Source organism: Schistosoma haematobium, chromosome 2 (assembly GCF_000699445.3).
Source record: "Schistosoma haematobium chromosome 2, whole genome shotgun sequence".
NCBI classification, from domain to species: domain Eukaryota; kingdom Metazoa; phylum Platyhelminthes; class Trematoda; order Strigeidida; family Schistosomatidae; genus Schistosoma; species Schistosoma haematobium.
The window spans coordinates 40,584,967-40,607,960 of NC_067197.1; the positions used below are offsets into that span (position 1 = coordinate 40,584,967).

General features: G+C 36.5%; 2 protein-coding genes across 4 annotated transcripts in view; both read right to left on the minus strand.

Moving 5' to 3' along the window:
* Positions 1–3,799: 3,799 nt before the first annotated feature.
* MS3_00006957 (uncharacterized protein) lies at positions 3,800–18,027 on the minus strand (the record flags this gene model as incomplete). 3 transcript variants are annotated; one of them, XM_051215199.1, is made up of 5 exons in its annotated part: positions 17,732–18,027; positions 17,598–17,694; positions 17,462–17,561; positions 6,987–17,427; positions 3,800–4,116 (listed from the first exon to the last, which is right to left on the minus strand). In XM_051215199.1, exon 4 carries the CDS (start codon positions 9,590–9,592, stop codon positions 8,834–8,836), a length of 759 nt encoding a protein of 252 aa, XP_051068391.1. In that variant the 5' UTR covers positions 9,593–17,427; positions 17,462–17,561; positions 17,598–17,694; positions 17,732–18,027. The 3 variants fall into 3 exon arrangements, with proteins under 3 accessions (XP_051068391.1, XP_051068392.1, XP_012800940.2); XM_012945486.3 differs by lacking the exon at positions 3,800–4,116 and having other exon boundaries at positions 8,834–9,595; positions 17,226–17,427; XM_051215200.1 differs by lacking the exon at positions 3,800–4,116 and having other exon boundaries at positions 8,036–9,595.
* Positions 18,028–18,221: 194 nt separating this feature from the next.
* Positions 18,222–22,994, minus strand: part of TXN2 (thioredoxin 2) — a 28,021-nt gene continuing 23,248 nt past the window's right edge. The window contains exon 9 of the mRNA XM_051215201.1: positions 18,222–18,503. The gene's annotated coding sequence lies outside the window, so the exon portion shown is untranslated. The remainder of the gene's footprint in view (positions 18,504–22,994) is intronic.

The following is a 22,994-nucleotide window of genomic DNA, read 5'->3' on the forward strand; positions in this document are numbered from 1 at the left end:
ATGTTTGGTTAGTATATAAACAGAGTATGTCTGAAATGCAATGATTCATACCTCCGAGGCTGTGACTTGTGTTCTGGACTCAACTGACTGGGCTAGACAGGGATGCGGGACCAATCGAGACTCTAGGCCGTCCGTACGTGTTTACGTGTCATTGAATCGATCGATAAATGCACTGCTCTAATTTTTCCAGTCAAGGACACAACAATTAGCACAGGGTAAAAATCAACCCAACTTAAAGTCATAACAATTCATTCAAGTAAACCTTAAAATCATACAATTAGACATATGTCTGCACTTCAATCTGCTCAATGTCATTCACAGGAGTTCAGGATATCGATTGGTTGTGTCATGTTTTAATGAAAAAAAAAACAACGAAATTTCAGAAAAACTTTTGTGAACATCATTTTTTGGAAATTATTCAAATATGGTGTAAATTTAAATACCAGCTAAATGATGTGAAGTTAACTCACTTGTTGTAAGACCTAAAGATTCTACGTCCAATCTTGGGTTGATGAGAGGCCTTAAAATATAACGAAAAAGCTGGTCTACACCTAATGACAATCCGTAAAGAGAACACTATTGAATTATTTTCATGAGTCAGTTAAATAAACAGATCATAATGAGTGACCTAAATGATAAGATTTAAGAATAGTGATAAATTTGAATAAGTCACGGAATACCTTGAGAAATACTTGACCTTATCCAGTCAATCAGAAAACAGGAAATATGATCAAATGATTCGTAATACAAAATGAGAGAATTTAAATGAAAACCGGTAAATAGCCGTTCAGTTCTACTATGAAACTACCTAACAGCGCTCGTTCATGAACTTACCAAAGGTTTAATCCATAATTCTTAGTTCTCATAGGGAGAGTTTTCACCTTTTATGATCCCATGTTTACCTAGCCAATGCTCCATGATTCCGTTCACTGTATAGAAGGATGATCATCCTTTAGGGATCATTGATGACTGTTTCATTCTTGACATTAATGAATACAACTGATTATTACAGATCAGTTCTATATTAGATCAACAAAGCAACTTACTATGCCGTCTATGCTCTCAATATGACCCCAAGTAATATCAATCAATGAAGAAAATCGATTATGTATTAAATAAATCATCAAAAAAACTTATTAACGAAATAATTTATATTTGCTTTGCTAATCTCTTAATGAAAACAATTGAAACAGAACAATAACAAAATTAATTACTGAATCTAATAAATTTATGTTGAATTTCGTTGATTTTTCTTCACAGTTATGAACAAGCCAAAAAGTTTGGTTATTTTGGTGTTCCATTTTTTAGAACATAGTTTTTCTCAAAGAAATGGTAGAATATGTCTAAGATTCTGCAGCAATTTGGAAGACTCTCCAACATTGTACGAGTATTCCATGTACCTAAATAAATGGTTGCTCTGGTTGTCAGAAGGGGCATCGGCCTCGTAACTTCCGAAGGAACTCGGCTTTCATCATGAGGCGTCATAGTTCTTCTAAATGAAGACCTTCTGATTCCCAGGGAAGAGTTTAAAAGATTTGAATAATTTTTTTGATTGGTGTTTTTTTAGCGTGTTAGTTTTCTACGGGGTCGCTAACCCCATGCCCAACCCTCCTCCTTTATCCGGGCTTGGGACCGGCAGCAGCCCCGGAGGGAAATGAGCAATATCCTAACTGTTATACATTATAAACGTTAGTTCGAAGAAACATTCTAATACGGAATTAGAAAGTTATCCTTACCAGAAAAGCTGGAGGAAGAATTTTTAATAATGGATATAGTACTAAACACCTTAGTACGATGAAAGATCACAAATAGGAGAAGAAACATATTTTCATCCAGTTTATCGTTGGAAATCGTCAAATCATGAATAGCATCAAATAAAGATTAATAGCAAATTTAAAGAGTACATTTGCTGCTTTGAAATTGTTTCCACTTAACATAACAAGATGCTCAATAACACAAACAAAATAAACAACTATCTGTCACATTCAAATGGTTGTATTCATTTACATATATATACAAAGGTACGTAGATTGGAAGGAAAATGTTGAGGAAATCAAGAAAACTCTTCGAGAAAAAAAAGCCGAGAAAGGCTCTGAAAACACCTAGAAGCACCTTATCCGATCAGCGTTCACTAGAAGTTTTGCCAGAAACATCTAGAAGTTGGGAAGTCACATTTCGAGTTTCTGATGGGATGATTACTATACTGCTACTATGTTTAGTAGCATTCTAGAATTTTCAGGAAAACCCAAGGACATCTAAAATACTATAAAAACCCTATATTTTCTGTACATAAATGAACCTTCGGAGTAAAGTGTTTCTTGCATATTTTGCTCCTTTTCTGTTGTGTTCAAGTCACTATGTAGTTCTAGCTTGGGGATTACTAGAAGAGCTTAGGAACCGAATATAGAGTTCAATTAGCAAGACTTAGCAGAAAAACACACGAATATCGACACATTTCATTAAGCATACTGTAAACCAAATGTTCTTCGCAGTTCAACAGTACACCACCTCATTGAGAAAGTCAGAAGCATTTAGAAGGCTTCAATTTGAACTATTTTTTTTAAAAAGTGATCAACAGTTATCTTTCATCTACCTTGGTAACCAGAGAGTTTTTTGACTTTTTTTCCTTTAATTTTATTCTTTGGATAATTATAATTAAAATCTAGTGATTTTAACTTGAATATCATTTGTTTCTAAACTTCATAAATTTCTTGTTATAGTATATGATGTAAATTATCTTGAAATATTCTAAAACTATCACTTCTAGCTTTATAAGCAAACATGGAGTGACTAGCAGTGGAATTTAGGACGCGCGTCTCGTCCTATTTGGGACTCGTCAGCTGGATGTACCTGCACTTCAGAGTTCATGTTCACTCTGGGGCTCAGATTCAGTACCGTTTGCTTCAAACGCCATTGTGTTATCCACTTAGCTACGAGTCACAAATAAGACGAAACATGCATCAAACTGGATTCCACTGCTAGCCACTATCCATCTTTGCATATAATGCTTGTGACTTAAGGCAATATCGAGGCAATACTCACAGTATGTATATATACCCACAAGAGACTGATCAATTGCAGTCCTGAACATCAATGGGAAGATTCAAACAAACAATACCAAGTGAATTTATAAATAGATATTGTTATTTCTTGATTCGGTTGACCTACAAAAAGCTTACTTCTTACTTTAATTATTGTCTAGACGGGATAAATTTTAATTAAGCAAAACAATATAATCAATAGTAATGTGTTGAGGTGGACCATTTAGATTTTGATCAAACTCTAAAAGTTACCATCCTATATTATCTCTGAATAATTAACAACCTAAACACTCCAGTCATTTTAGACTAGATAATATAAAACCAAAAGTTAACTGTGAACGTTTATAGAAACGAATATTTTATGAAACCAGTAAATAAGAGAGAACAGTTAGAGAACACAACAGTAGTCGATTTGAAACAGACAGAAGTATATACATATTCAGCCAGTATGACAAAGAAATGCAGTGTACACTACCCGAGAAGCATGAAATAAGACTGACTACTATACAGGCAATCCAAAAATGGATTACATAATCGGTTTGGGCACCCCGGGCAGTACCACAGCCCTCAGACAAATCAAATGAGACTTGTGTGGCGCATATGTATCTGGTGCCCTCTTGTACCAATACCTGTGTTCAAGGAAATAATTATTAAGAGTTCGACTAAACCTACAAGTGTGTAAAAAAAAATAAGACTAATCTAAGGGTATATCACTAATGATTTGTGGTCTACATATGATATTTTAAACCAATTACTTGCTAAACTGTAACGCGGAGTTATATTAATCTGTAAATAATTTTCAACAGTGTACATATTGGAAGACTATCTGTTGAATAGAAGACTAGATGATTCCGCAAAAATGTAAATAACAATGATATCAAGCTTCCAATAAAAATTGAATCACTATATTTCAAATAAAAGAAAACTAATACACTGACCTGAACAGGGTCAAAAATAAATGGAATTAGTTTAGAGTAAGATTGGTCATCTGATTAGGTTAAGAGTTCACATGAACAACACACGTGCATATAAGAATTATTGCATTGATATCAACAATTCATTCTGGAAATTTATTCTGAAAATGAATGGATAAGTGAAATGTGTGAAACTTTGAAAGTTATTCTCCAGAGGATGTATATTATTTATGCGTTGAACTACTGGTTTAAAGTACTTTCACGTTACTCTAATCTCATTTGGTTTCATTAAACTCATTAACTGTTGATTTATCTATAACCGTACAGAATTTTCAACTCATTATTTATATATTTGTTACTCAGTTTCAGATCATAAATAACTTAGTTATGTACAGATTGAGATTTCTTATTTACGGTATGTCTATATATAAGGCCATTTGGAAATGAATAGAGAATTAAATAGGGTAAAGCAATAGTTACACAGAATTCGGAAATTGATAAGATGGACTGTGTAATAACTAGAGAAGATTTAATGAGTTTACAGAGATTTTAACAATCAGTTTAGTCAATATTACATATGAATCAAAAGATAGTTATAAGGTGGATAAAATAACGAACAACAAAATACAAATTAATAATAATAATATTTGGAAGAAATTGAAGGAGAATAACGAATTTAGCATAGCAGTGATTAATTAGCAACTATCTCTTTCCGCGCATATTGGTTTAACAGTCGAATTCACAAGTCGATCTAAGTGAGACCACCATTGGATACCTAGAAGCACTGGACGACTGTTTCATCCTTGTATGAGACTTCTCAGTAGTGCATAATCACGTTCTCGAATATGGGAATAGAACCCAGGACCTTCGGTGTTGCACGAAAACACTTAACCTCTAGACTACTGAGCATGCATCCAAATGTGTTAATGTCTAACTTCAATCGATCCATAATCTTGTGCAACTCTTAATTCATTATCTGAGATGGATAACTGTCTCTATCCGATACGGTTGGACTCCATTGGTCACGACTTCTCACGAATCAACTAGTGAGCACATGATTATCATCAGTATGGGGATCTGTAGAAATGGTTAAAATACTCCAATCTCTACAGTGATCATATTAATTTAGTTTACTTTTAAACAGTTACCGCTTCAGTGAAGTATTTGAAGTTGTGTTTTTTTATTTGCGGATAATTTCGAACAATTGATAAAAGTCGGATAATGTGCCTATTGATGATGAAGTGTTGAACTATTGTATTGTAGCACCTTTTAATCATAAGTTCATTGAAATGTATTAGATCTTACTTAATTCATAATAAAATATATATACTATCTACTAATATGTTTTGAATATCATTGCAAAAACCAAATACCTACTATCATAGATTTCATTAGTTTATCAAGAATAATATAGTTTTACCGCTTAATTGTATACAACTTGCAAAATCATTTGAGTCTATCAGATTTCTAACACTATTCTCTTTCTTGAAAACAAAATATAACCGACAGTTACTGTTGAATATTTGGGGTCGGCGTAACTATCGTAACCGGTGGTTGGAGATTTTCTGTGACGTGGCTTAGAATCGATCACAATGGTGTAGGTGTATACACTCCCTATCTTCCCTTAAACTAAGAGATTAAAATTGCTTCATATCTTTCTTTCTACGAACTAATTCTTTCTTCCTGTACTATATCCTCATATGCAATCTTTCTCCTATATATTACCACCTTTGACGTAACCACTCCTATGAATCCGGTGTTCATCTTGCTGTGCTAATGCGGTATGGCAACCTGGACCGATGCATATATGTGCCTGGTCCTACGTTGTAGCTGACTGACTGACTGAATGTATTGTAATGTATTTCTATTGTAATTACAATAATTATAAAAGTGTTGAATAAAATGTCAAAAAAGGTACTAATATAAACTGAAATGATAATATTGTAAAGAAAGTATAAACAGGGGGGAGGGGCAAATCATATGATAATTGACAATACAAAAAAGCTTGATTTTAATTCATTATTATAATGTATAAATAATTATTTATGAAAAGAGAATTAATGAAAGGATCTACAACAGGATTTTGATTCCTTTTTTTCATACTTGATAATGTCTTAAACGATCGGGTTGTATGATCTCTATAAGATTTGATCCAGAATGTTGTGATAGGCCAAAAGATTTCAAGCCAAAGTAACTATTTATCATTCCACAGATATATTCCATAAACATGTTATATCCCGACGAGAATAATGAATGCTAACTGTTAGAATCTATTTATGGACTAATACTATACACATATTTTTATTGTGTAATTGTTAAGTAACTAAACTATGTATATTCATATCCCTCTTATTTTAAGCTTTATTTTGACCTATGAACTATTATTATACGATTTACCGTTCTTGGGTTATGCCCTGTCTATCAATCACTATCTCCCTTATTCATAGCCACATTTGACTAAATCTTGTACAAATGTTGTTTTCTATTTTACGGTGCGATGTGATCTGTTTGGTTTGTATATAAACCCAGTATGTTTGGAATACATGATTCATATCTCAGAGGCTGAGATTGGTGTTCTGGACTTAACAGACAGGTCTAAGCAGGAAGAAGGACCGATAAGGACTGTTCGTACGGGTTTACGCGTCATTGGTTCGGCCGATAAGTCACTGTTCCCTAATTGACGGTGTATGATGATTAGCAGCATTTGAATTATAGTACGAACTAAGAATCCCAGAAATAACGTAATCCGATCAAGAAGTACTAGATAAGCACGAACGACTGTACCGTATTTGGAATTCGAAATCAAGCATTCAACAAGTACAAAGGAATCATTAGTTCATTCAAACACCACACGTTATATATTAACAGAGCACAAGTTATAAAACGAACCTCGCCGCTTTAATTTTTCAGTCTAATTATGACATCGGTAAACTGGGTTTAATACGGAAGGCTCCAAATATACTAAAAAGGGACACCCATTTTTAATAGATAATTTTAAAGAATAATTATGTACAAAGAAACAAAACCTCACCTGGTAATAAAATGTGGTGACACGTATGAGGGTCTGAGTATTTGAAAGGGAAAAAATGAGTGATCAATAAGTAACTAAATGAAATCTGATTTACGCTTCAAAAATGAGCTCATAGCATGTTTTAGGAAACCTGATCAGTATGTTAGTAGTCACCGATGGGACCCGACATATTCAAGAAAATATTACGTAGATAAAGCATACCTTTTATGAATTTACTGCAGAGTGCAAAAACAATTAATTTCCCACACATTTTCCGAACCGTTCAGACGATTCGCTCACCAGAATGTCCCCTTTGTCATAGAAAAAGACTGATATAGGCTGTCTGAAAAAGACTACTTGTGACATTATAATGAGTAATGTTTCCTTTAAAACTCCGCTTTCTTGGACAGACTGATGTCTACCATTCATGGAGCACACGCAAATCTGTTGTTTAACTATGTTCTCTCCCCAGACCTGAAGGACTTTGGATAAATCTCCCTGAGGCAAGGAATAAACATTGCCGAAGTCTCGTAACGATGACTATCCTGGGAATTTATTAATCAATCACTTACGTGTCATATAGTCTAAATGAGATCGATAAACCTAACTATTGTAATTACTAATTAAAAATACATATTCATCTTACGATCATATTTGCCTGCTCCTTGGTGCTAATCGAATTCTACTGACCACTGGTTTAGAAAAACACTTACTACGTGTACCACTTTTCTACGTTGAGAGACTCCACGTACCTGATAGGAAACCCTGACCGACATATTTCAAGCTAGTTGACACTCGTTTACATGATGAGAATTGTTGCTACCGGTGAGGAACGAGACCATTTCACCCCGGCATCACACTCAAAAACGTCACCACTAAACTATTAGGACCGTAACTGACAACCTGTAGGACTGAGATGTTTGCACTGTTATTGTCAATAACATATTTTTGTAAGCTAATTGATGCTGATTGAATTTTAACGCCCAACGATTTGTTTTCTGTCAACTGATACTTGTAAAACCATTTTACATCAAAATATTAATCCTACTTCACTTTGTAGAAGACTGCAATAAAAACTCAGAATGTGTATTTTCTGCCATAAAAAACTCAACCAACACATCATAGTTCACAAGTTCCGTGTGCTTTCTCTTTTGATATTATTAGTTAACTGAGATTTCAAATAACCGTTTGAGGTAAAAGAAGATAAACAAAGCATAAAATAATGGTAGTTCAAGATAGAAAGGAAGATTGTTTAGATAATCAAATAAAAATCGTTGTTAACTACAAGGAGAAATCAAAGATAACCGGGAAGAAAACACAGGCATCATTTCATCACAAACAACTCCCAACATACCTCTGCTAGAGAATACATAGTCGCTAAAGAAGCACGTAGAACTGATGATATCCAGTCATTTGTCTTTCTTCAGATGTACGCTCAATAAGCATGTGAATAAAACAATGCTGGAAGACAAAACCGTCAAATTGTAATGTTAACAATAAAAATAATAATACATGTGATTACAAAATAAAGATAGAAGAGGAATTACGATAGCCAAGCATGTGAATAAATAAATAAATAAATGAGTCAATAATTTTGATTTAATTCCCATAATTAGCTGAGATTAAACTTGAGTTTACACTGTGAATATCACAGAATAGGATGTGGAGGATAGATTGAGCAAGATAAATAAATAAATAAATAGATTTAATACACAATAACTAAATATGTATAAATCTTGAATTAGATAGTGTGCGTGAGTGTGCAGATTCATTTGAAGGAGAATAAAGACAGTGAAAGAACTCTTGAGTCGATTGGAAATTAATAGAAAAAATAGAATATAATGATTGTATTTTTTAAAAAAAATTAATCATAATAAATCGTCAATAAACTCTTTATACTGTTGAACGTGACTAGAATTATGCAATGACGACAGCTCTCTAGGTAAATTCATCTCATTCATGATTAAGTTGCAAGAAGAGTTTATTGTATGAGGTGATGATGATGATGATGACGATGATGTTGATTTAATGTCATGTTTAACTTGATCATCAGTGAGTAAAGATGACTGATCAATAACTACTAATGTAGAATTAACATTCTTAGGAATCATTGAATTAAAATTATAAAATGCATTATCACCTTCACGTATATCTTTTGATGGCTGTCCACATTGTTGAAAGTTCACATCGATAAGACTGACCTGTGCATGAGTAGTAACAGACCCTGGTACTAGTGGAGGTGGCGGTGGACATCGGACAATATTTAATTTATTCGAATGGGAATTACCTTGAGAAATTATAGGAAATTTTGGATTAAGTTGAGTACGCTTTTCAGTACTAACTGTGGAATTATTAATATTTGTAGTCGGCGCAATTGTAAGTGTTGGTAGATTATTAGATGAATAAGTGTAAACTGAAGATTGACCTATTAACGGATTGATTTGAAGTAATGACTCTGTTGAAGGATGTATGGATCCGATAGATTCAGAAGGATTTTGACTATCATTGGTACTACAGTCTGTATAAATTGGTAAAGTATCACAGTGTAATTTTCGACTGCTAACGGAAGGCATTTCAGTATTCTGGTTAAAAATATTAGTTAGAACAGAATCCATGAGGAATGCCATTTTCTGAAATTAGAAGTAAATAAATAACTCTTGACAGAGAAAATTGGTACTATATTAATTGAATAATTTCAACTGCTGTTAAAGTATACAGAAAACACTATAGACAGAGATGGATGGTGGCTAACAGTGAAGTTCAGGATGCCGTCTCGTCTTATTTGGGACTCGTTAGACGAATGTACCTGCATCCCAGAGTTGATATTCACTCCAAGGCTCGAAACTAGTATCATTCACTTCAAACGCCATAGTGTTATCCACTTAGCTACCGATTTCAGATAGTCACTAGCTTAATGTTCGCAATAACTATTACAATTTTAACATAAATCAATCAATCAATCAGTTAGTCATAAACGTATAACTTCATAAATCTGTCCATTGGTCCCAACAGATACACTACATCAGCACAGATAGATGTCAGATTATTAGTAGTGGGGGCAGAATCACTGGTTGTAGAAAACATTTGGCACAGACAATATGATTCGGCAGGAAAGAATGAGTTTGAACAACAAAAAGTATGAGATAATTTTAAAACTAATGATCTAAGAGAAGACGAAGAATGAGTGCATCTGTTCCAATGCGAGTCATGTTATAGTGAACAGAATACCAGTGTGGACCAATCCAATGTATTTAACACAAAATTACAAGACTTGTTAATAAAATCTAACAATCATAAAGTAAATGCTTAATTTGCAAAATGTCCGCAAATTGTCTCAAAATGACTCACACTTCATTGTTCTTGTATTTTCATACAAATTGCATCCTGTCCCCATTCTTTACTGTTCGATCCTCTTGTCTCTCTGCTGTCAGACCTATTCACGACTAGCATCATATACTACTTATGTCAATATAAGTAGCACACACCACAATGTCACTTAGCATCTATAATCACTAGTCACAACAGTCACGCGGATTCCAATCAAGTTATTTGGAACTATATACACTGCACAAACCAACAGTCAGCGAGTTGATAGACTGATACCACGTCTTAGCTTGATCGTCCTCAGTTTTGTTCTAACCTACTCCTACACCAGTCAACGTATTGTGTCGAGGTAGGCAGTGATTGTCCATACGCAACATATATCCAAATTTCAACTTAGTCGATGAAGAGTCACCACCTTATCAATCTACTTGCCATTTATAACTCATTAACCAACCATAGGTTTTCAATACTTTAGGCTTTGAGTCACAAGTGCTAATAAAACCACAGAGGTTTATCCGAAAAGAAATAAATGAAGTGATGTTCGGACTAGTGAGTTAATTGTTTAATTACAACTGATTTAATCAATAAGTTACTGTTCCACAAAAGTGTAATTCAAACTCCCTTTATAATCCTGTTTAATGACCATTTGATAAAATGTTACACAATAAACGGGATAGTATGATAAAACTTCGAACAGATAATTATGGTGATGGGTTTGTTACTTACATCCACGTAGAAGTTAAGGTAATTAATGACCAGTAAATGACAATAAATATGTTGGTTACACTAAAACTTGATGAATACATACACAAATGTCATTATTTTTCACGTATAATTATTCAAAGTTTACAGGTAGAAGCAGTTATCTTACAGACTTTAACTAAAAAGGAAACGCTTTCCTAAATGAATGAAATTGATGGTGTAAATCTGCACAATCGGTTCTGTATGTGAATAGGCGCATATGCCATTTGATTACAGAGCCCTGTTCACAAAGAGATTACATATATATTTATAAAGACAAATCAGTCATGCTTTCTATTTAATATAGTAATGCCTAAATAGGTGATGGTCGTTAAATGAATATAACTGACTATTACGGTAGATTTCCCTTTTTCTCCCAACCTCTCTTATTAGCTTATAGTTTTCATCCTTAAAGTGTCTTTTTGTATAGCAATTGTTAAATCTATTCGATGGTGTTTAATATCTCCAATCCCCTACTTCGAACTCCAACTAACAACACAAAATATAAAAACCATACTAATTAAATCTACCTTCGTTATCTAAACAATCAACAATGAGCAGCAGAATGGACTACCTTGTGTTTTCTCTCGTAATATGACAGTAGTTCAAATGTATAATAAAGATTATTCAACAAGCTCCATTATAAGCACGGGCGGTAGTGACATAGCCTGGTTGCACAAAACGAATTAGCTGGAGCGGAGTTCGAACTAAGGACTTAGTGACCCGAAGTTGAACCCCTTATCAACTAAGCTACAACTCAAGAATTTTGCCACTTGGTAGCTCGTTTATCAGGTACAGACTCGTGTCCCTGACTTTGAGACACACTTATTGTGAGGATTAGTGGTACCAACACGGAACCAAAGCCGAACCAGGTGGAGCGAGATTTAAACCTGCGATTTGGTGGATGAAAGCTGAGTATTAACAAATGAACCAATTAAAATGGTAGTGAACAAATAAAAAAATTATCTAATATCCAGCAAAGATGTGCACTGGTCGAAGTTGAAACGACTGAGATCAGTAGACTGAAGTTAATAACAAGAGGAAAAATCACTGAAGATTATTACAGTAGCAGAAGTTAGAACATAAAAATATGAGAATACAACAAAGGGAGTGAAGGTGTGAGGGAATGAAAAGTAATGAGATGATAGAAATTCCCAAGATCAACAGCGGGTTGACAAATGAACGGACCTGTGTCATCAAGACCGATGTCTGATAATGAAACTTTTACATTCATGTACAACTTAAATCAATGACTTCATGAACTTACTCATCTATAACCCACTTAATACCAACCCAATTTTATGCTGAATACAGTATCAAAAAAGGAGTTGGATGGGTATTTACAGAACAAGCCCTAATAGATTAAGTCAGTATAAGTTTACAAAAACATATCCATTAATTTCCCATAACTACCTAACACTAAGAGGAACAAAAGTACAGTTCCCATGACAGTAACACTATAACCAGATAAGGCTTTGATGATATCCAAGATCAAATACTTGTAAATTAGTTTTTGTATCTATTTTTATCATGTATATGTTGAATTGACTGTTAATGTTTGTAAAGATGGTGTTTTATTTTGTCAGTGAACCCTGAAAACTGAATATATGCTAAAAAAAATAAGCGCAGTCTTACGTGTGCACGAACTTGATAAAATGACTGAACTGTACAATCTTTTCATCCTAATTTAACCTTGCATCAATCGAAAAGCGAGTTGTTTACAGTGTATGCTGGACACAGGCACATATTATAACTACATGGTTCGCAGTAAAATCAAAATAATAGCGAATGAGATTTATTAATCAATTAAAACAGATGACCTTATATTGCTTTTACAACAAAAAAAACAGAGCAAGCTTACTAAAAAATAAATATCATCCATTAATACTGTCAACTATGAGTAATCCAAGCTCAGTTAGTTAACAATTCAATCGATGATCTCAAGTATGATCGATAGCTTTGGATTACTTAAGGTATGATCTAAGTTCTATGGCGAATTAGATTACGAAGTACTCTATATATTGGGATTAAGGCTAAAAAACTGACCTGTTACTTTGAAAGTTAAGCGTCTTCATACAGTTATAATAATTCGAGAATATGAGTAAACAACACATCCCCAGAAAAAATGCAATGTTTTGGACATAACATTCAGTTTTTCACACTACATACTGTCATTCCTAGCTCATTACAAACTTATAGCCAGTCAGTCAGCTTCATTATCAGAGTCTGGCACGGATGTGCAGAGGTCAAAGTTGTCATATTTCATTAGCATAACCAGATAAAATCAACAAGATGTGTAGCAGAAGGGATCTAAGTAACATAGTACCAATCACAATGAAAAATAAAAATTAAGGGTAGGATTCGAAAAAACAGTGAAGAGTTATACATAGAGGAACATCGGGATTCAAGATCGAGAGGATAATAAAGAGTGCATCTGCACAGTCGCGAACGATTCTAAGCTATTCCACACACAGTATCCAGCCACTGGTTGGTGTTATCGTGTATACCCCACCCAGATAGTCTGCATCTGCCTACATCACTTAGACCAACAGTCATCGACTTCATTTCATGTTTTGTCTGAACTTACAAAACAGTAGAATGACTTTACGACAAATTTATATGTGGTAAATTGTGAATATAAGCTTCATCTCTAAAAAACCAGCCTCTGACTAATTCAAATGTTTTATATTTGTCTGTGAGTGGAAATTATTGAAAGATGAAAATATCCTTTTGAGGATTTTATCTAGGATTGAGGTTGATTTGAACATTACTACTTAACTGGTTTCAAGTATCATATATTGGTCAATTTCAATGAGGCTTATCTTGCATTTGAATGATACAGCTCACCTCCCATGGAGTAAATCCACTTTAAAAAAGCCCATTGAAAAAATAAAAATCCTTTAATTCGGAAATCTCACTGCCATTATGAAACAAAAGAAGTACAGTGATTGCGTCACAAATGGTTTTATAAAACCACTTCTATCAAACAACTACAAGTTATGAATATGGTACGAGTGGTTATAGTCAGACAGTTTATAGAAACAGAATAAGAATTTTTAATGGCTATTGATTGGTACTTTAAGGTGTGCATAAATTGTCAAGGATAATACAGTTGAGAATCGAACGTCAGCTTTTACACTAAGATTCGGTTTTTCGATTAAAGGAATTTTTTGGTTTACTTTAAAGGTAAACTGATGGGGTTACAGAGAGGTATGGCATTTATCGAACGACGCACTTTGCTATTGGTACACTGAAGATGTATCCTATTTCACACACTACAGGGAGTGCTTCAAAGTACATATGTTGTTTTTCTCAATGTAAGTGACTAAGGACTTACATTTTGTAATAAATCACTACCACACACAGGACTGGAAAACCTAAACATTAGGTCAATATTTCTTAATATAGTATGAAGTATAACTGACTCATCTATTTTACGATCAGTTATCAGGGCTTAATTCAGTACAATAGATAGCCTTCAGGTGTGAGGTTTACTTCCGAGCGGCCTTTCAACAAATAATCGACAACAGTAGACGTAGCTCAAGTCCACAAAACGTACTAATTTACGAGCGCCACATAAATCATTCGATTTGTGTAAGGGTTGGGATATTGCCTGGGTGCCTAAACCGAAGCAGGTGGTTTTCTTAGGGGGGCCACACCCCTAAAGGTCTGATCCACAAGGCAGTGGGGCAACGTTAAGAGATGCAGTCCCATGGTAGCCGATGACCAACGATTGGTTCACACACCGATTGTTCCTTCAGGATACTGGTTCTCATGTGTATCATTGGTTTGGAGTCAGGGTTCTCCAATTCCCCTAGGTGGACTCTCCGTGTCCACTAACCCGGTTAAAGCACTGGACATTCGCTTTTCGTCCTCTCAATTTTGTAAACAACACCCCGCTGCGCGGAAGAGAATCGAATGGTTTATGTGGAACATATCTATTTGGTGCCTCCTTGTACCAATGTTTATGCGTTTAAATAAATAAATTTACGAGAGCTATATTCTGAACAAAAGCTTTAGTCGTTTTGTTATTATCAACCAATACGATCATCTCATAGTAAATACAATGAAGAGGTTCTGCAACATATGTTCAGGCACAGCGACGATAATCCAATTAGTGTCACTATTTTGAAACATTGAATTCGGTGCCTTGGATATGTATTACGGATGTCGTACCAGAGGATTCCACAGCGTTGGTTCTTCACGACTCACTGGTTGAGGTCTTACAGATGGTGCAACAGTGGCTGGAGACGTTATCAGACATGACTCAGAATAAAGCCAGTTGCGATTCCGCTGTAACTCTTTCTTACTTTCATCATAAAAATAGACGTAACTTCTTTGATTTAGTTCTTTTTGGTTACATTTTTGCTAACTGAACTGTTTCTCTGATTATTAGTATTATTCCACTCTCATACACCGATTTCTGTTTGTTGTTGTTCTTTTATTATACGCACTTTACATTATCTCTCCATGGCCTCACTGTTATTGTGTGGTGCATATGTATTTGGTGCCCCTTTGTACCAATGTGTTCAAATAAATAAATAATAAACTCCTTAGTTGCATTCCTAGAGATGAGGCAACACAGTGGCCTGAGATGTTGTCAAACGCGGTTCAGAATGGATGCCACTGGCGGTCCTGATGTGATTTCCCCCTACTTTCCTCATATGAGAGAAACTTTCACTGGAAGGACCCTTTCTAGTTGTATTTTCCTTAGCTGAACTGCTTCTCCCACTTTTTTTCTTTTATATCATACTCACCTTTCTTTAACTATCTCTTTGCAATCTTATTTTTATTGTGACGCATACATATATTGGTGTCCAATATTTGATTTCAAATAAATAAAAAGCGTTGTGAAGAGCTTTTCCTATATCAAGAACCTCGAAATGAAAGCAGATTTATATTGATATGTTCAGTGAAAATCCATGCAAGGAAGAGACCTGAACCATAGGTAGGTAGTATCTCTGGAAATAGTAATGTTTTGTGGGAAACATCTCATACCAGCTACACTTTAGCAAGGCCAGCAGTATGAAATGTCGTTTTTTACCTAACTACTTTTTGATTAATCTGTATGGTAGAACCGGTAAACTTTATACGTGGAAACATGGCTATCTTCTAAGCAGGCCTTAAAATACGAGACTGATTAAACAAGCTAACATAATCTAGTCTTTTTTGGAGGGGTTGTGTAGGTTGTGAAACGTCAATCAATTCACGATATTCAATACACGCAGACAATTAAATCACGACCAATGTAATTTAAAACTAGGATGAAAAGCACGATATATTGTCTCTTAAATCGTTGCATTATAGCCGAATTATTTAATACCTTATTCCTTACTCAATGTTAGGTAAATCAATGTAACAGTTGAATCTTGTGCTGATCTAGGTTTCTCTAGAAATAAGGGAGTTGATAAACCAGTGGCCAATTAGTGTCCAACATGCTAATCATTTGTTACAAACGAAGATTATAAAATTATCATTACGCCCCTATCTAGCGACCGAAAAGAATTAGGACCAATTTAGATAGATAAAGCCGATATATGTATGGAGTAACATATTCTTTTTCATCACAATCTGAACAAACCACACATAAAAGACATTTCCTTAAAGCTACTTACATGATGACTACAACTTCTACATCTGCACTGTTTGATTTCAACCGACACTATAAGCAAAAACACATACATTCACTGATTTCACGGTGGGACTATAATTTATGGACGACCTTTGAGCGACGCTAAAAGGACATTGATAATGTCCACCTACATAATACGGCTAAATGAGGGTTATAAACCAGTGTGAGGAACTAAAATTAATATCTAAATTGATAGTTAGGGTTTGGAAATAGATCTTTGGTTTTCATTACAAACTTACATTAACTATAATGCTAAAAATATTTAGCCAAATGAATGAATTAATTTTGAGCCAAAATTCAAGACCTGTCGTCGTAAATCTGACTGGTTCGTCCATAAATTATAGTCTCACAAGCTGCGGTAAACTGTGGCTATGCCGTAACTGCTTTTTCTGTCTATTTCCTATAATGCAGATTATGGCTTTTATAGCAAGTGCCTCTTGTCAGCAATATAATAAAATAATAATTCATAAGCATCGAAACCGTGCTGAAATGCATAAACTTGCTTTGAAGGTGTAATACGATGAAACATCAGGAGAAAAAAGATAAGGGAACTAGTAACTAACTTCAGGTTTACAGCTCTCTTCAACCCATTTTATCACTGATGCTGAGAGGTCAGTAAAAGAATTGAATACAATATAATTGTCAAATGAACGGAACATGGCGTCAAAAAACACTCGAAACACTCCTAGTTTTGTATCATCTGGAATCGGCTCGACTGATCTACATTCGTAATTCGGACTGTTTTGAACTATTTTCTCATAATTCCTGAATTTAAGAAACAACTACGTTGAAGACTTACAAGCATAGTATTCGAAGAGCTTTAACCTCCTTTTCTAGACTTTCGACTTCTGACAATTTTTGGTACTTTTGCCTTCCAAGCCTTTCAATCATATAGATAGCTGTAATGGTTGAAAAAATATACTACTTTTCACTACCTTTATGTAATATGCTCGATTTACTCATCCTAACGGACGGAGAGGGTGATTCGTTTTTCATTGGATGGACGAGCTCTAATAACCCTTCAAAACCCCTCTAAATTAGGCATGGAAACTATAGCAGTACAACCAACCTTTATAGCATTTCGACGACGCTGCTCCGCTTCAGTGTGCAGCTTACGCCTACGTTCTCTAATGCCATAACTTTCCACAGATGAGTAGTTTTCATCTTCTAGGTCTGATTCGTATAAAGTTTTAACACCTGTATTATGTGATAAGCTGCTTTCTGTGTTCAGCGCCATCTGCTATCGTCCAGACAACAACCCGAAAGATCTAGCGCAATACTTGACCTTCCCTCTGAACTCGAAATTCAAACTCCAAACTCTGATAGACGAATTAGAAAACTATCATTATGGACCTGCTTAGAAATAGAGCTTTCACGTTTCTTAAAACAACGGAAATGTAGGGGAGAATATCAAAAAGGTAATTGTTTCCTTTGAAATACAGAAAGAAAATTTAATAGTGTTTATAAGATTGGTAAAATAATATATTTTCTTATTTTATGTGACACTGTATAAGCACCTATCTTGGACTGTCAGGTTTTCCTTTGAACTACATGAGGTTTGCGTGTCAGATATTAATTAATTTTCGTTGTTGCAGTGGGGCGTGATATTTGCGGAGATAGTTAGAATTGATATACTTTTGGTTCACCACATATTCAAATATTCATATTTTGGCAACGCCTTTACTGGTAACACCTTTATGATCGATGAATAACAACACATTCAAACCAGAATTCAAACGGTTCAAATAGTTCAAATGGTTTTGGACGGAACAGAAGAAGCTTTCGTTTAACGGGCTTCCGTGTCTAATAGCAGGGGATCACCAAATTCTCCAGGCAGGAACCTAGGTATGTTAACAATAAAAGAGTAAAAGAAATTGGTAAATCATAGTGTGACGCTGTCCTTGGTCCTTAAGAATAGGTCAAGTTGCCTCTTAAAGGACTCTTGGGAAGTCGTTTGGACTAGGTCGGTCGGCAGCGAATTCCAGCATTTGACAACTCTTAAAGAGTAGAAGTTGTGTCTACAGTCCGTTCTGCTATATTCTGTCTCCAATTTCTGGGTGTTACCCCTTAGTTTTGTATTGGAACTAAGCTTAAGTAGGTGTTTAAAAGGATGTCCAGAAGTGTTAGGGATACTGTAAGCCATTAGAAGGTCACCTCCAAGATGCCTATACTCTAATGGGTAAAGGTCTAGTGAATGGAGGCGCTCTTCGTAAGGTTTAAACTTGAGTCCTCGAACTGATTTCGTGGTTCGCCGTTGGATACGCTCCAAAGTGTCCTTATCCTTTTGGAGTGAGAGGGAAGTACTACGTTTCCTCACTGTAAGTGGGGACGGATGAAACTACTGAAGATTGTTTGGAAAGTTCTTCCATCAAACTGTCCGAAAATGCGCTTCAACGTTACCAGTGCAAGGTTTGCTCGGAAGGCATTTTTGTCACAGTTAGCGTAAGACTTTAAATCATGGGGCACCAGGACTCCTAAATCTTTTTCGACTTGGGATATTACTAGGGAAAAGTTTCCTAAGTTGTAACTGTAGTTTGCGACATGTCGCAGATGGACTACTTTACACTTTGAGGTGTTAAAAGTAAGTCCGTTATTATCTGCCCAACTTTGAAATCGAGTCAGATCCTCCTAAAGTGCCTGTATATCGTCTTGGTTGCGTATCTCTCTCCAAAGTTTCACGTCATCGGCAAAAAGTAATAAGTCTGACGTTACCTGTTGAGGAAGTTCGTTTATGCAGATCAAGAAGAGAAGAGGTTTTAGTACTGAGCCCTGGGGGACTCCACTAGGACATTCCATAGCCTGAGATCAAGTGAAACTAACCCTGGCCTTAAAATGTCGATTTTTCAGGTACGAAGTAAGCCAATCGATTAGAGGTGGTCTGATACTCAATCGTTTGAGCTTATTGATAAGACATGTATGGTTAACCTTAGCAAAAGCTTTTGAGAAATCTAGGTAGATGATATCAGCCTTCCCCTTGTGATCAAGGATGCTTGTCCATCTGTCCACTGCAGTCAGAAGGTTGGTTATACAAGAGTAGCCCTTCCTGGAACCATGCTGTTGGGGTGAGAAGAAATTTAAGGACAGTAAATAGTCATTAATACCATCGCATATCAGGGACTTCATGATTTTTGAAGGTATTGAGAGAAGAGCCACTGGTCGACAACTTGAAGGTTCGCTGCGTCGACCTCCTTTGAAAATTGGTGTGATGTGAGCCAGCTTCCAATTTTTCGGTGGTTTTCCCCGGCTTAGCGAGTGTGAGAACATCACTCTAAGCGGCGTTGCCAGGATTGGGGCTGCTTCCCTCAGTATGGCAGAATGGATCATATCCGGGCCAGCAGAAGTGTCTATTCTTAAGTGCTGCAGTTTCCGGAACACCAAGTCAGTGTTCAGGTTCACTTCAGAAATTCCTTTGGAGTTTCAGATGAAGCTTTCATCAGTACTGTTGATGTGGGTCGGTTGAAATGTCCGAGAGTATTGTTCGGCCAAAAAGTTAGCAGCGTCGCCGTCGTCGTTGATCGGGCCGTTAAAACCTAGCAGTTGGGAAACTCCAGTTTTGGCTTGACGAAGAGAGGCTGCATAACAGGATAAGCTTTCGGATTAGAGACTAATCTATCCATGAGCTCTATCTAGTACTGAAGCCTGTCTTCTCTTATAGCCTTTGTGCATATGTTCCTTATATGCTTGTATTGCCTGTACGCTCCGTTGTTGTCAGTTTGTTTGTACTCTGCCCAACAGTGCCTTTTGCGGCTTAGCAGGCGAAGAGTGCGGTTCCTGATGATTGTGGGTTGCTGATAGCCATGGGGGACCGTTTGTGGAACCGAATGATTTGTAGCACATATGAGCGTGTGCAGTAAGAAGTCCCACTGAGCATCCACATCGAGTTGAGGGTGAACATCCCAATCCACCTGTTGTAGATATTCCTGTAGAGCTGACAGATTCAACCGTTTGAAATCCCAGTGCACGTTGTTGGTGGGATATCTTAGCTCAGTTTTGGTGACGAAAATGAAAGCTATAACGGCGTGATCGCTTTTTCCCAAGGGAGCCAGGATTGAGAGGTTGTCAACTAGTAATTCTTCGTTTGTAAATACACAGTCTAAGCGCGATGGTGTCTGACTGTTTCTCCATTGAGTTGCCGACTTCACATTTTCGTATAATCCCAAGTCCTCAATGAGGTTGAATAACCGTGCTCCAGTTGAGTTTTCACCTCCAATATACGTATGTTCCGCGAAGTTGACCCCAGGGAGATTGAAGTCCCCTAGAATCAGGATATGAATGAAACCGAGACGCGTAGAGCGGGATAGTCCTTCCAGCATACGACTGTCATACTCGATGTCAGCAGTGGACTTCCCGTATATGACTCCGACTAGACACCTCGAAGTAGTAGACAATCTTACAGAGCACCATATGGATTCCTCAAGATTGTTAAACTCGAGGTTATGAACTTGGTGTACCTCCAAACAAGATCGTATGTATATGGCTACTCCACCCCCAATTCCTGATTTTCTGTCGTTGCGAAACAAAGACATCACAGGTACTACTAACTCATGGTCCGAGAACTGAGAAGATATCCAAGTTTCAGATATTCCTACCAGATGAGCCTTATTAATAATGGTAAGTTCACGTAGCTCATCCATTTTGTTTGATAGACTCGCGGCGTTCATGTATAAGCAGTTTATGCTTTCAATTTGAAACTCGTGAGCTTCTTCCTGTTTGTCTGTATGAGTCTTACGTGAATGGACAGGCAGCCTACCTATATAAGGTTTGCCGAGTTGGTAGGCCCTGTCATTTACACGTTTTTTTATCATCAAGACAGTCCACAAGTGGAATGGTCAGTCCAACTTGCCTTCGTGCTTGGTCCTAGCTTTATATGGCCTATCCGGGTGCATGTGGATTCCAGTTGGCAACCGACGTCTGTTGGCACGAAATGCCTCCAGAGTTGCAGCCGCCATATGGGAGGATGGGAAAGTTATCTTTGTTAGCTGGGGTCTGGAATCACTGTCCTTCTTGGCTAGTCTCGTCACACGTTGAGTCAGTATGTTTTTGAGCCTCAACCACTGTTTGATGAATTTTTATTCCCTAATATCAAAGTTTGCTTGATTAGGGTCCGTGTTTTCCGGTACACCTTGCACAATTAAATTTAGTTCGCGGAAAAACTCGCGAGATTCTTTAGGGATGTTCCGGATGAGATTGCGCTCAGAATACGGTATGTCGGGCAGTATTCTTACGTTCCCATCGGATTTCAGTAAATAACTCGCTAGCAAGACATCCTCTACGTCGGTAGCATTCTTAAGTGTTACACGAAGTAGCCTCGGGTGTTTTTGATGCTTAGATTCCTTTCCTCCAGTGAGCCGTGTGACTGTCAAAGGCTCTACTCTAGGAAGTTCAAGTTTCTTATTCAATTCACCCCAAAGTTTCCTGTCATTTTTTGTCCTGCAAACTGAGAGGACGGTCAGGGCTGTCTTTGAGGTTCATGATTATGAGACAGTCATCACGAACCGTTATTGTTTTCCCAGGTTTTCCGGTGCGTTCAGGTTCAGCACCTTGTTTTTTGGAGGTCGGAGCATGTTTGTAAATTCTAGGCTCTTTGATGACCGGACAGACGTTCTTTGCGGTAGACTGTGCGACCAAATCACTAGTTGATTTCCGTACAACACCTGAGATGTTCAACTTAGACGGTAACGCCTGATCCTTTTTAGCTCTTTTAACGTGGGTCCAATCACCTACAGAGTTTTCGGGGACCACTTTCGCATTCAAGGACCCCAAGCTGGGAGACCTGAGTTTACTGAGGGAGTCGATTACCACCGACGTAATGATGGTGCTGAGTTTCAACATGTCATCATTAGTCCTAACACATGCTCCATCAATGGCAGGCCTGTCAACATCCCTGTTCTTCTTTTCGTTGTGCACTCTTGTTTGTCTACCCGTTTTGTGACTGTCTTTTACCAGGTTTCCTGACAACTTACTCTGCAGACCTGTCAGTAGGACAATGACGTTACTCAGCAAGACTACAGCATCCGTGCTGCACGTAACACAGAAGTGAAGTTCGAAGATAAACTTGGAAGGTTACCGATATGTCGAGTAACGTTTGATCTAAGCTGGGTATTATATGCAAGGGATGTGTAGAACGGCTTACCCACTCGTGATGTGATATGGATGTGTGACCAAGCGCCTTGTAGGAATAGTTTACATATACTTATTTTGCAAGTAGTTTTTGTTGTTTGCACTTTTTATTGATTCTCATAATTTGTACAACTACCATTATTGACTGTGAAAGTATTGTTTCAAAAAAAGTGACCTTTGAACTTCCTTTCTGTTTTTGGAATACCCCATAC